The sequence below is a fragment of the Equus przewalskii genome, chromosome 6, assembly GCF_037783145.1.
Source record: "Equus przewalskii isolate Varuska chromosome 6, EquPr2, whole genome shotgun sequence".
NCBI classification, from domain to species: Eukaryota; Metazoa; Chordata; class Mammalia; order Perissodactyla; family Equidae; genus Equus; species Equus przewalskii.
In genome coordinates, this window is record NC_091836.1 from 3,489,808 (window position 1) to 3,504,079 (window position 14,272).

Consider the following 14,272-nt stretch of genomic DNA (forward strand, 5'->3'; position numbering starts at 1 on the left):
GAATGTCGTTGCTGGAACATGTAGAATTACACACATGGTGTGCATTTGTGGCTCGCATTCACTTTCCACTGGACGTGGGCGATGTAGGTGTTGGATTGATCCCTGAGGGTCATTTTAACTTAGAGGAGCTTTTGTGCCTTTTTTTTTTTTTTTTGGGTGAGGAAGATTGGCCCTGAGCTAACATCTGTTGCAATCTTCCTCTTTTTTTTCCCTCCCCAAAGCCCCAGTATATAGTTGTATATGCTAGTTCTAGTTCATTCTGGTTCTTCTGTGTGGGATAGCACCACAGCGTGGCTTGATGAACAGTGGGTAGGTTGGCACCCAGGATCTGAACTGGTGAACTGTGGGCTGCCAAAGCAGAATGTGTGAACTTAGCCACTCGGCCACGGGCCCGGCCCCGGCTTCTGTGTTTTGATGTAGGCCGATTGAATTTGCCTTCATGGTTTCTGCACGTGGGGCCTCGTTTCCTCAGTCTTCCTGCCCCCTTAGAATGTATTCTCTCCAACGCAGTGTGTGATGGAACCCTGGTTTCTGTGCTGTTTTCGTCTTGCTTCTGCTTTAGCCGGACTTGACCTGGCAAGGGGAGAGCTAAGCGAATGCACGAGGCCCCGAGATGCCTCTCCACTGGTGTAACTAAAACCCGAGGTGCTATGGGAAGTGCTGGGTGGCACAGTTGCTCCCCGAGATGCTGGGTGGGCCCGGCGTGCTGGAATGTTCTAACGTCTCGCCCCTCACAGGGACAATTCTCTCAACGACTGTCGGATCATCTTCGTGGACGAAGTTTTCAAGATCGAGCGCCCAGGCGAGGGGAGCCCCGTGGTCGACAACCCCATGAGGAGTGAGTCCGGGCCTGCCCTGCCGTGGCTCCCGCGTCGGGCGTCGGGCGTGGGCGGGTCTCCTGTCCCCTCCCTGCGTGGCCGGCCCTGCCCGAGCTGACCCCGGCCTCCCGCGTCCAGGGAAGAGCGGGCCCTCCTGCAAGCACTGCAAGGACGACGAGAGCAAGACCTGCCGGGTGTGCGCCTGCCACCTGTGCGGGGGCAAGCAGGACCCCGACAAGCAGCTGCTGTGCGACGAGTGCGACATGGCCTTCCACATCTACTGCCTGTGCCCGCCGCTCAGCAGCATCCCCAAGGAGGACGAGTGGTGAGTGGACGCCTGGCCGCTCCCGCGACGGGCTCGGGGCTTCGGGCGCTCGGCCGTGCGGGTCGGGGGGCCGGACGGTGCTGGGAAACGAGCTGACACGAGGCAGGTGAGGGAGCCGTCCTGTTTCCAGGTGTGGCCTGGGCCTCCAGTAAGCGCAGGGAAGGGGGCCCGGCAGGTCGGAGGACAGAGCCAGGCCTCCCGCATCTCCTGGAGCATCCTCTTGGCCATGACGCTCTTGGCGCTCGTACCATAACTGCCAGCGTGGATAGGAAGGTGGCAATGCGCTCGGCTCTGGTCTAAGGACACCAACCTGTTAACGGAGCTGTCGCTACAGCTCAGAGGTGGCTGTTGTTCACACACCCCGCACCCCCGCCTTGCGGAGATGGGGAAACTGAGTCACGGCCGCGAGAAGGTGCCCGTCTACGTGTGTTCCCCACATCCCGGCTGGAGGGAGGCCCCGTGACATCCCCAGCGGGAGAGGGGTGAGCGTCTGCCGTCCAGTAGACTGTTCTGTGTCGGTGGATGTGTTGCTCTGTGCCGTCCGCTGTGGTCGCCACTCGCCGCGTGTGGCTGCTGGGCCCTTGGAGGCCCACACGTCAAGGAATGGCGTTTCTTCCTTAATTTTAATGAATTTAACTTTGAACATCCTTCCCTTCTTGGACAGCGCGGGATGCAGGCGGCGGTGGGAGTGGGGCGGCCGGGGCGGGAGGTGACGTCCCCGTTGTCGCAGGTACTGCCCCGAATGTCGGAATGACGCCAGCGAGGTGGTGCTGGCAGGGGAGAAGCTGAAGGAAAGCAAGAAGAAGGCGAAGATGGCGTCAGCCACGTCGTCCTCGCAGCGGGACTGGGGCAAGGTGAGGTGGCCCCTTGTGCACTCCCTGCGTCATCCCCCCCACCACCGTCCTGTGGCGCTCACACTGCTCTGCCCTCTGTCTCCCGAACCCACAGGGCATGGCGTGCGTGGGCCGCACCAAGGAGTGCACCATCGTCCCCTCCAACCACTATGGACCCATCCCGGGCATCCCCGTGGGCACCATGTGGAGGTTCCGAGTCCAGGTATGTGCAAGCGTCCTGAGGCTCTGGGGCCCGGCTGGCGGGCACTGGCCTTCCAGAAGCCCCTCCACCCCGGAGGGGGGGCCACCCCTTAAGCAGGCGGCAGGGCAGGCTTCCGAGGTGGGGCCTGGGCCCAGCTGTCTGTGGAGGGGGGCTCGTCACGGGCGTGTCCGCGTGGGGGAGGCGGACGGAGGAGGTGGAGGCGGGGCCTCCTGCAGCAGCCCATCCAGAAGGGACATTTCTCTCTCGGTGGCTTTCGCAGGTCAGCGAGTCGGGGGTCCACCGGCCTCACGTGGCGGGCATCCACGGCCGGAGCAACGACGGGGCGTACTCCCTGGTCCTGGCCGGGGGCTATGAGGACGATGTGGTGAGTGGGGGGGGTTTGTTTTATTTATTTTTTAATTGAGATCAATACAGAAAACAAAATGCACCATGTTAACCATTTTAAGGGCATAGCTCAGCGGCATGAAGCACATCCACGTGGTTGTGCCACTATCCCCACCATCCGTCTCCAGAACTTTCCATCTCCCCAAACTGAAGCTCTGTCCCCATGAAACACGGACTCCCACCCCTCCCCCAGCCCCTGGCCCCCCATCCACTTTCTGTCTCTGTGGATGTGGCTCCTCTGGGGACCTCCTGTGAGTGGACCACACAGTCTGTGTCCCTCTGTGTCTGGCTCACGTCACTGAGCATCACGTCCTCCAGGTCCGTCCACGTGGGAGCAGGTGTCAGGATCTCCTTCCTTTTCACGGCTGTGTAATATTCCAAGGTGTGGATGGACACACTGTGTGGATCCATTGTCCTTGATGGACACCTGGGTTGCCTCCACATTTTAGCTCTTCTGAATCATGCTGCCGTGACTGTGGGTGGGCAAACACCTGTTTAAGACCCTGTTTTCGGTTCTTTGCGGTGGATACCAGAAGCGGGAGTGCTGGGTCACAGGGTAATTCTGTTTTTAAAGATTTTATTTTTTCCTTTTTCTCCCCAAAGCCCCCGGTACATAGTTGTATATTCTTTGTTGTGGGTCCTTCTGGTTGTGGCATGTGGGACGCTGCCTCAGCGTGGTCTGATGAGCAGTGCCATGTCTGCGCCCAGGATTTGAACCAACTAAACGCTGCGCCGCCTGCAGCGGAGCGTGCGAACTTAACCGCTCGGCCACGGGGCTGGCCCCTAATTCTGTTTTTAGTTTTGAGGAGCCTCCCTAGTGTTCGCCGCGGCCGCTCCGCTCTGCATTCCCAGCGGCCGTGCGCAGGCCCCGCGACTCCACACCCTTGCCCTCACTTGTCACTGTCTGTCTCTCTGATGGCCGACGTCCTGACGGGCGTGGGGGGCTTGTCTTCAGTGGGTCCCTCTGCGTGGAGGGTTCAGCCTGCCCCCCTCATCTGTTTCAGGACAACGGGAACTCTTTCACGTACACGGGAAGCGGTGGGCGAGATCTTTCCGGCAACAAGCGGACTGCGGAACAGTCTTGCGATCAGAAACTCACCAACACCAACAGGTTCGCAGAAACGGGTTTTCTTGTTTCTTTACCAGCACGCGTCTGCCTCATCCTCTGATCGTTCCACAGGGGATGGGGTTGGTTCTGTTTTGGGGTGTCCTGGGAAGTTAGGTCCCCATTGAGCCTGTGGTGGACATAGGGATGATGAACATCCGTTTCTTCCCTTCTCTGCCTCTGAAGACTTGTGACTTATTCAGTAAATTGAACTTTTTTGTGTGAAGAAGATTAGCCCTGAGCTAACATCTGCTCCTAATCCACCTCTTTTTTTTTTTTTGCTGAGGAAGACTGGCCCTGAGCTAACATCCGTGCCCATCTTCCTCTACTTTATATGTGGGACGCCTACCACAGCATGGCTTGATGAGCGGTGCCATGTCCACACCTGGGATCCCAACTGGCAAAACCCGGGCCAAGGAAGCAGAACGTGCGAACTTAACCTCTACACCACTGGGCTGGCCCCTAAATTAAACTTTTTAATTAAAGTATTAAAGGAAACTTTTTCCCTAAAAGGCCAGATAATAAACATTTTTGCCTTTGCGGGCCACGTGGTCTCTGTAGCAGCCTCGCAGCTCTGTCATCAGAGCACACGTGAGTGACTGAGCATGGCTGTGTACCAATAAAACTTTATCAGCAAAACCATGCAGCAGGCCAGAGTTTGCTGACATGTGATTGCAGGGGAAGGAAGACATTTTAAGCATAAAAAGCATCTTAAAGCTCAAAGGAAAAGACTGATTTGGTGACTTCAGTATTATAAATTACATCAATAAAACCCTGAAGTAAAATGAGAAAGCAGATGGCTATTTGGGGGTAAAGTCTGCCACAAAAATGACACGTGATGGTTATGTCCTTATATATAAAGAGCTGTTGCAAATCAATAAGAAAAACTAATAGAAGCAAAAAACATGCAGATCTTTCACAAAAGAAATGCAAATGTCCAAGCACCGTGGAAAATTGTTCAGTTTTAGTAATCAAAGAAATACAAATGGAAACACTAGTGAGGTACCATTTCTTTCTCCTGTAAAATTGGCCCAAAATTCTAAAATGTTGAGGAATGCCAAGTTGTGGACTAGTGTTCCAGGGTTGGCAGAAATACAAAGTGGTACCATCTTTCCGGAAAGCTCTTTGCCTGTATGTAAAAAGAGCCTTGAAAATGTCGTTAATGGGGCTGGCCCGGTGGCGTAGTGGTTAAGTTCGTGCACTCCACTTCAGTGGCCTGGGGTTTGTGGGTTCAGATCCCAGGCGTGGCCCTACACACCACTCATCAAGCCATGCTGTGGTAGCGTCCCACATACAAAGCAGAGGAAGATGGGCACAGGTGTTGGCTCAGCGACGATCTTCCTCACCAAAAAAAAAGAAAAAAAAAAGGAAATGTCCTTACTCTTGACCCCATGATTCCGCTTTGAAAGTGTTCATGAGACACAAGGAGGTAAAAACGTCCTGTGTAGCAAAACTCATCCTGTCATCATCTAAAACAGCAAATCTCAGTAACTAAAGATCTGTTTGTGAAAGGGGTAGGTTCATCGTGCATTTATCTGTCTAGTGGAATATTTTAATTTCAGTAGCTGTTAAAAAGCCCGTTTTCAGAACAGCTTAGGAGCTAACGTTAAGTGATAAAATTGGGACACAAAACTGAGAAATCTGTGCTTTCAAAGGTGCTGTGTGTCTGTGAGAACACACACGGTCGCGGCTGTCCCCTCCCACGGTGGAGATGGCACCATTGCAACGAAGTGCGGAGCCTGCCCCCGGTCCACCTTCCCCGGGCCTCGTGCCCTCCGGCGGCACGGACCGGTCGCCGGCCCATGTTTGCGTGCCGCCTCGTTTCTTTTCTCAGCGGCATCTTCCCCACATGGTGCGTTAGCGTCTTATGGCTCCAGTAACAAAATGCCACCAACTGGAGCATTTAAAACAGCAGGGCTGTCTCCTCGCCTAGTTCTGGAGGCCCCATGTGGGCAGGGCCACGCTCCCCCTGAAACCTCCAGGGAGGGTCCGTCCTGCCCCCTCCAGCTTCTGGTGACCCCAGCCACCCTTGGCGTCCCCCCTCCCCAGCCTCCGCCTCTGTCTGCACGTGCCCAGCTCCCTGTGCGTCCGTGCGTCAGTTTCCCATTTCTGAGAAGAGCCCCGGTCATGGGGTTCGGGGCCCCTGCTCCTCCGCTCTGGCCCCCTCTGCGCCTGACCCCCTCTGCACGCACCGCTTCCCCAGAAGGTCACGGCCACAGGTTTGGGGGGCTGGGACTCGGTCCTTTCTGGAGACCGCAGTCCAGCTTAGAGCGCGGCCCCGCCTGTCCCCGCAGGGCGCTGGCCCTCAACTGCAGTGCCCCCATCAACGACCGCAAAGGGGCCGAGGCCAAGGACTGGCGGGCGGGGAAGCCAGTCCGTGTGGTGCGCAACGTCAAGGGGCGCAAACACAGCAAGTACGCCCCCACCGAGGGCAACCGGTACGACGGCATCTACAAGGTGAGCGGCCGGCCCGCGCGCGCCGCGTCCCCCGTCCCCAACACCCCTGACGGGGCCCCCGCTCCCTGCAGGTGGTGAGGTACTGGCCCGAGAAGGGCAAGTCCGGCTTCCTGGTGTGGCGCTACCTGCTGCGGAGGGACGACACCGAGCCGGGCCCCTGGACCAAGGAGGGCAAGGACCGGATCAAGAAGCTGGGGCTGACCATGCAGGTGCGTCCACGCCGGGCCCGCTGGGGCCACCGGGTCCCAGGTCTGCTGGGAACCCAGCCCTGGGTGCTCCTGGCTGATCTGGCGCCTAATGCTTGCACAGCCCGGACCGGCGGGCGTCCTGCTTTGAGCTTCATCATCGCAGTCGGTCACTGGGGACCACGGCAGGTGCCAGCCCCAGGGGCGCCTGGGCGGCGAGCACCTGGTCGGCGGGCAGCCCTCCTGGGTTTCTCTCATCTGAAATGACGTCCAGGTCCCCAGCTGCTCGCGCCCTCCCGGCTGTCCCTCCAGATTCTTACCCGGCGGGTGGCGTTCGAGGTTTGCTCAGTGAGCCAGAGCTCCTCCTCGGGGCCGTGCTGGTGGAGGGGCTGGTCCCAAAGCAACTCGGAATTGGGTCATTTCTCTATTCCGGCTGCTTTTCTCTCCTCGCTCGGCTCCTCACCCCACGCACCTCTCCCAAAAAAGAGCAGAAACAAACCAAGAAATCCGGTGGACGCCGAGGCTAGATGTGTCAATAAGGACAAATAAACGGTCCCTCCCGCCAGCCACTCACGGCTTCATAGCAGCGGAATCTGCCGTCGTCCCGGCGTTCACCCAGCACGGGAATCTGGCTTTTTTGCCCTGTAATTATGGTGCTTTCTGCTCGTCACGGGGACTTGCTTTCCCCCGAGAACTCGTGCTGCGACTATTTAAGGCATCTTAATTGCCCTTGAGAGTCTGACAGCGCCTACCCCCTGGGGTCACAAAGAGCCGTCTTCCACACAGTGTTCGTGCCACAGGGAATTCCGGAAGCTGAGGAACTGGGGACAGAAGCGGCCATGGGAGTGGGGTTTTCAGTTCTGACTTAAGTCTTTGTTGCAACCTCATGTGGCTGAGGAAGCCTGGAGGTTTCTCCGTGCGACCTTGGGGAGTCAGACAAGCTCGGAGGTGCCTCGGGGATGCGGTTCCGGTCCAACACGGCCTGTCGGGACCTGGAGCCCAAGAGGCCTCCGAGTCGGTTGCCGAGCTAAGGCCCTGGGGCCAGTTATCTGTAAATGAAGTTCTCCTGGGGCACAGCCAGGCTCCTCGGTGCACAGGGCGGCTGTGGCTGCTTTAGGGCCGTGGCAGCGCTGTGTCCTCACAAAGCTGGGCATATTTACAACCTCCAATCGAAATCATCAAGGTAGTCAGACCATCTGATTTGTGGGATCGGATCCTCAGCGTTTCACCTGAGGCTCTGGAGTTAAGTGGAGGCCTCAGGTGGGGCCTGCGTGGGTGCGATGATGCTATGACTGTAGGAGGGAGGTGGCGGGGAGTTAGGGTTCCCCCCAGGGCCACCCCCGCTCCAGCCCGGGCTCCGCCCTCTCGCACTCAGTACCCGGAGGGCTACCTGGAGGCGCTGGCCCGGAAGGAGAAGGAGAACAGCAAGAGGGAGGCCGAGGAGGAGGAGCCGCAGGAGGAGGAGGAGGGCGGCCTCACGTCCCCCAGGAGGGGCAAGCGGAAGAGCAAGTCGGCAGGTGGGTGTCCCCGTGGGTGGCCGCGGCAGGCGCGCGGGCCGGCTCTCACCTCTCCGCTCCGTCCCAGGAGGTGGCAAGAACGGCGCCGGGTCCCCGCGAGGGACGCCCAAGAAAACCAAGGTGGAGCCCTACAGCCTCACGGCCCAGCAGCACGGCCTCATCAAGGAGGACAGGAGCAACGCGAAGCTGTGGGCCGAGACCCTGAAGGCGCTCAAGGACGGCCCGGTGAGCCCCCGCCCCCGCGGCCTGCGGGCCCACGTTGCTTTTTTTTTTATTGTGATAGAATAAACAGAAAACTCACCATCGTAACCATTTTAAGGGCACAGCTCAGTGGCATGAAGCACACTCACACGTGGTTGTGCAACCATCCCCTCCATCCGTCTCCAGAACTTTCCATCTCCCCAAACTGAAGCTCTGTCCCCATGAAACACTGACTCCCACCCCTCCCCCAGCCCCTAGCCCCCCATCCACATTCTGTCTCTGTGGATGTGGCTCCTCTGGGACCTCCTGTGAGTGGACCACACAGTGTGTGTCCCTCTGTGTCTGGCTCACGTCCCTGAGCATCACGTCCTCCAGGTCCGTCCACGTGGGAGCAGGAGTCAGGATCTCCTTCCTTTTCACGGCTGCGTAATATTCCAGGCTGTGATGGACACACTGTGTGGGTCCATCATCCGTTGATGGACACCCGGGTTGCCTCCACCTCTTGGCTGTTGTTTCTCACGCTACTGTGAACACGGCCGCACACATGTCCCTTCGAGCCCCTGCTTTCAGTTCTCATGGGTCTGTCCCCAGAGATGGGATTGCCGGGTCTGTGGTCATTCTGCGTTTGGCTTTTTGGGGAACCGCCAAACTAGGGCTGTCTTTTTCTGATCCTCCTGCCCCGGGTGGGGTAACATTGATGAGTCACTGCCACTGAGTGGCTTAGCATCCTCTGGCCACTGTCCCTGCCTGGTGGGGGCCGGCTTTCCTTGGCTCTTTCTGAGTCAAACCCAAATCCTACAAGCCGCGGCCGATCTGTCGGTTCCTTCCGACGCCCTCGCCCTCTGGACTCCTCCTCCTGGTCCTCCCCTCGCGGGTCTCTGCCTGGAGCACTTTGCCCATCACCCTTCTGGCTCAGTCTCCCTGCTGCGTGAGTTTCCTGCAACCAATGAGTCTTTAGGGACCAAACCCAGGTGAGGGCAGGGCGGGTCCCGGAGGCCCCAGGGGAGAATCGTGTCCCGCCTCCTCCAGCTTCCAGAGGTGCCGCGTCCTGGGCTCGGGGCCCCTTCCTCCATCTGCACGGCCAGCAGCGCAGCGTCTCCATCTCGGCCTCTGACCCTTCTGCCTCCCTCTGATCAGAACCCTGGGCCCCGGGAATCCAGGGTCGTCCCCATCCCAGGGGCCTCGACTTAGCCCATCTGCAGAGTCCCCTCTGCCTCATGAGGTGACACGTCCACAGGTCCTGGGGTCTGGATGGGGCTATCTCAGGGGCCATGGTTCAGCCATCCCATGTGCCTCAGGTCCCCTTTTCCCTGGAGCGTTCATTCTCTGACAGCCTGTGCTCAGGGGCATTTCCGTCCTCGTCTGTCCTGTCTTTGGTCCCCCCACCGGGCTCTGTTTAATCCTCTGCTGGACCCTGGTGCCCAGGTGGCACGAGCAGGATCAAAGGTGTCGCAGTCTAGTCCCAAGATGGGCTGCTAAGGCGCAGCCTTGACCCCGATGCTGGCCGGGCCCTGTGCCAGCTCGTTCCCTGCTGTCCCCTGTCCCGCTCACACCCTGGCCGTGACCCCGGCCGCCTCACTTCCTCGTCCTCAGATGGGAGTCTCGGCGCTCCTGCCCGCTGGGGTCGGGCGGGGGGTGCAGCACGGGGACCTGGGCAGGTGTTTCTGAGGGGCCGCCCTTCCAGAGGGTTTCGTCAGGGCGGCCGCTCGCCCCGGCGCCCGGAGCCTGCCCGGCTCACACGCTGTCCTCCAGTTTCAGAAATTCCTGAGTAAAGTGGAGGAGACGTTCCAGTGCATCTGCTGCCAGGAGCTGGTCTTCCGCCCCATCACCACCGTGTGCCAACATAACGTATGCAAGGTGAGAGGCTTGGCGGCCGGAGCTGGGGCGGAAGGTTCTGGAAGGATGGTCTGACCTCTTGGGTGGGTCAGCTTGGCTTCCGCACGCTCGCAGGCTCCTGGGCCCCCGGCCCTTTGCAGGGCCTCATTATCTGCTTTCAGGGCGGCCTTTATCACGGGTCCCGTCGCCCCGCTCGCCTGCCCCTCGCCCTTGGTGCTCAGATGCAGTCTTCGCCCCTCCCACTGCCCCGAACTTAAGTGTCACCTCACCCCGTGACCTCCAGCCACACCGGCCCTCTGCCGTCGCCCATCTTCCTTAGCAGCCGTTCACTGGTCTCGCCTCCCCCTGGGACATGCTCGCCCAGCCTGGGGTCCAGGGTGGCAGAGGACGGGCTGCAGTCCTGGCCTGGTGATAATAATGATTGTTAAGCGGGCCGTGGGCTGCGATGGAGGTGTGAGGTGCTTCTCCCCTAGAGTAGCAGGAAGGAAGGCTTCCTGGAGGAGGTGGCGTCAACCTGCCACCGGAAGGGGACTTGGGGCGGCATCCCAGGCAGGCGGAGTGGCATGTGCAGAAGCCTGGACAGGCAGGCATGTGGGGGCGGCCGAGGCCTGTGGGGGACGAGGGGTTGGGGAGGGGGGCCAGGCGGCAGGCCTGTGGGCTCCGGCCGGTGGTCAGTCTTGGGAGGGAAACGATGGTTGAAAGAGAGATTGGGAAAGGCTGAGATGGGGCCAGACCGGGGCTCCCCCTTGGCGTTGCGGACACTGGGGCCAGGTCATCCTCCAGGGGGCCGTCCTGGGTGCTGTGGGGGGCTGAGCAGCATCCCTGGCCCCACCCACTTGATGCCACGAGCTCCCCCAGTGTGACAGCCACAGATGGCCCCAGACATGGCCTGGTGTCCCCTGGGGGCAGCATCGCTCAGTTGGGAAGCGCTGCTCTGGGTGGGTGGTTCCTCTGGTGTCTTCCGGCCACAGGCCATCAGGAGGAACCTGTGGGCAGTACAAGCCCACAGTTTCAGAAGGGACTGTCCCCGCCCCCGGTCACCCTTGGCCTCTGAGCTGCTGCCAGTTCTGCTCTTGGCCTGGCCCTTGTCCTCGCTTCAGGGCTCTCCGTCCACTGCCTGTCACCTGCCTGAGGAGGGAGGGACTGAGTGCCTTCAGCTGTGCGGCCGAGGGGAGATGCCCGTGTCCCCTGAGGCCGTGTGAGGCCCGAGCAGAGGCTTGGAGGCTTGTCAGGGGCGGGCGACAGTGCGTCTTTGGGGTCAGTGGCCCGGGTTCTGCCCCTCCCGGCCACGCGGCCTTGGAAAGCCACCCGACCGCTCCGAGCCTCGGCCACGTCCAGCAGAAAGGGGCAGAGCAGCAGCTTCCCAGGCGGCTCCTGGCTCCGGGGACATGGCGGGAGGTCCCAGGCCGGGCAGGAGGTGTGGGGGCTCGCCTGCAGCCGTGGACCGGGTGTCCCGGGGTCACACGGGTCCTTAAAGTGCCAATGCTGTGAAGGAGGAGGCCGCTGGTCTGTGTGTCTGTCCCTGTGACAGGTGTCACGGCTCCACCTGGCTGTCCCAGCGCCTGGCTGTTCTCCCCTCTCTTAAAAAATTTTTTATTCAAGTAAAATACAGCATAAAGTTTACCACTCTGACCATTTTTAGCTGCACAGCTCAGGGGCACTAGGTACCTTCTCATTGTTGTGCAACCCTCCCCAACATCCGTCTCCAGAACTTTCCATCTCCCCAAACTGAAGCTCGGTCCCCATGAAACACTGACTCCCACCCCTCCCCCAGCCCCTGGCCCCCATCCACTTTCTGTCTCTGTGGATGTGGCTCATCTGGGGACCTCCTGTGAGTGGACCACACAGTGTGTGTCCTTCTGTGTCTGGCTCATGTCCCTGAGCATCACGTCCTCCAGGTCCCTCCACGTGGGAGCAGGTGTCCGGATCTCCTTTTTCATGGCTGCGTAGTTTTCGAGGGTGTGGATGGATCACACTGTGTGTGTCCATCCGTTCCCAGACACTTGCGTTGCCTCCACCTTTTGGCTGCTGCCACTAATGCAGGAGTCCCAGGCCTGATTTGGAAGGTGGACTCAAATCTTCATTGTCCTGAGCAGAAAAAACTACATATTGTCTCTGGAATCAAGACTATAGATTTTATATTGAGAAAAGTGCTCAGGCGTTTTTAACAATAGGAAATAAAAGCCACAGCCTGTGTCCCTCGGTGAGACGTGCGGTGGCGTCAGCAGGCGTCTGCTGTGTTGACCTTTGGCTCCCTCGCCCAGTCGCCTGACGCCATCCTCAGGTCTGCACACCTGTGCAGGTGCCCGCGTACCTCTGCCCTGTGGCTGGCATCCTCCCTCTTGCTCTGACTGGGACGTTGCCTGTCCAGGGCCTGTCTGCCCCTGGGAGGAGGTGCCTTGAGCCGAGGCACAAGTGACGAGAGAGCAGAGGACAGACTTGTTAGGTGGCGTGACCTGCAAGTACAAAGGCCTGGGGGCCGGGGTGAACTTGGAGTCTTTGAGGGGCTGTGTGGCGAGTGGTAGAAAGTGAGACTGAGGGTCAGGAGGGACCTCTGGCTCTTGGGAGAAGTCAGTGACTGCTCCCGACTCTGTCCCCGGGACGGTGGGTGGCATTTCTCACCCGCCTGCTCTCTCTCTCTCGCAGGATTGCCTGGACCGGTCCTTCAAGGCCCAAGTGTTCAGCTGTCCGGCCTGCCGCTACGACCTGGGCCGCAGCTACGCCATGCAGGTGAACCAGCCGCTGCAGGCCGTTCTCAACCATCTCTTCCCCGGCTACGGCAACGGACGGTGATCCTTAAGCACTTCTTGCTGGGCGTTTTTTTTTAAAAAAACGTGTCCAAGCGGGGTCTTCGGCCCCGGTTTTGTTTTTAGTGGGCTTAACTTAAACATGTAGTTTTCCCTCCACCCCCTAAAAAGCCTCGTCTTCCTGGTCAGGTTTGGTTTTGTTTTTTAATCTATAAATTTTCCGGAATCTGTATGATGGCTCAAAATAAGAAAGAAAGAAAGGCGGACTCCTCCAGTGTTTTGTTTTAAAGAAATACGAAGTTTGCGGTTTGCCAGCAAAAAGCAACAGGACAGTTTCGCTTCTGAAGACGGAGCGAGAGACGACTTGGCGTGAAGGCTGCTCATGTCCCCAGCGTCAGGGTCTCAAGTTCCCGCCGCCGACCTGCAACAGGGCGCCTGGCTGCCCAGAACAATCTTCTCAAGGTGTGTGGGCCCGGCCCCCAAAGGCGACAGCGAGCGCATCTTCCCGACGGTGTTACGTGGCCTAAAACCAAGCACGGTGCTGCCTGGCGGTGGCATCCTGGCCGCGTGGTCCCACCGCCATCCATCGTGACTTGTCTAAAGGAAGAGGGACAGTCCTGCTGAGCTCGGTTAAAACTGTCGCCACAAGGTCGTCCCCACCGGACCCGTCTGCTTTCGTGCCCGAGACCCGCACGCAGAGCCCCGGGCGCCCCCGTGTGAGCAGCGTCGAGGCCACCCAGAGCCATCTCCGCCGGACTCCCCTCTCCGTGGGGCTGGCTGCGTGGCCACGCGCTGTTCCACCTGGAAGGGCATGGAAGTATTCGCACGAAGCCATGTTCAAGTGCCTTTGGTCCTTTCTTTCTTTCTAAACACAGGGCTCTTTGTTTTTAGCACTGAATTGTCGAAAATGCCAACCAGAGTCTCAAACTGGTCTACCCAGTTCTTCCCCCGCCCCCCTGGGGGCGTGTTTTGGGGGGAGGTTTCGAGTTCTGCTCATCCTTTCGATTGAATTTGCAACCCGCCAATTTACAAGGGGGATTTTTTTTTTTAATTAAATAAACACTTTTTCGAAATGAAATTTTTTTTTTGTAGTTACTGTATATGTCCCGAGAAAGCTATAACTCAGCGTTTGGTTTTGTGTCTTTTTGTTTTTGTATTTTGGGGGATGATTTGCTAATTTTTCTAACTCTACCAAAGTTTGCAGCCATACCTCGGTAGAACAGGAATATTTTAAATCCTACAGCTGCAGACGAACTGGAGCGATATGGTCTTACAACTTTTTTTTTTTTTTCTTTTTTCCTCCCTATTATTAGGTTCTTAATGGATTAGGAAGAAACAACACGATCCTGTGTAGGCTTTTCCTAGAAAGTTCCATGTTCTTTGTCCCGACTTTAGGCTCAGAATAAATGTCTTTTACAAATGCATTGGGTCGTGTCTTCTATTTGCAAATCGCTCGGAAGCCCAGCAGACACTTCCGTCCGTATTATCTCGTTTTCTCGTCACAAAACCCCCCCCAAAGGCAGACTTGGCAGAAAGCATTGCTCCCACTGTGCAGATGGGAAGACTGAGGCCCAGCACATAAAGGGCCCGGCGGTGGTTCTTCCTGCCGCTCAGCAGGTGTTGGGCTCGACAAGTCAGCAA

General features: G+C 58.4%; 1 protein-coding gene across 2 annotated transcripts in view; it reads left to right on the forward strand.

The window, feature by feature from the left end:
• Positions 1-14,055, forward strand: part of UHRF1 (ubiquitin like with PHD and ring finger domains 1) — a 30,334-nt gene extending 16,279 nt beyond the window's left edge. For both annotated transcript variants that reach the window (XM_070622676.1, XM_070622675.1), the window contains exons 6-17: positions 738-838; positions 957-1,143; positions 1,874-1,997; positions 2,092-2,199; positions 2,459-2,563; positions 3,588-3,694; positions 5,983-6,145; positions 6,217-6,354; positions 7,706-7,847; positions 7,915-8,072; positions 9,801-9,905; positions 12,531-14,055. In XM_070622676.1, the coding sequence (XP_070478777.1) occupies positions 738-838; positions 957-1,143; positions 1,874-1,997; positions 2,092-2,199; positions 2,459-2,563; positions 3,588-3,694; positions 5,983-6,145; positions 6,217-6,354; positions 7,706-7,847; positions 7,915-8,072; positions 9,801-9,905; positions 12,531-12,677 (1,585 nt within the window). In that variant the 3' untranslated portion in view covers positions 12,678-14,055. The remainder of the gene's footprint in view (positions 1-737; positions 839-956; positions 1,144-1,873; positions 1,998-2,091; positions 2,200-2,458; positions 2,564-3,587; positions 3,695-5,982; positions 6,146-6,216; positions 6,355-7,705; positions 7,848-7,914; positions 8,073-9,800; positions 9,906-12,530) is intronic.
• Positions 14,056-14,272: the final 217 nt, after the last annotated feature.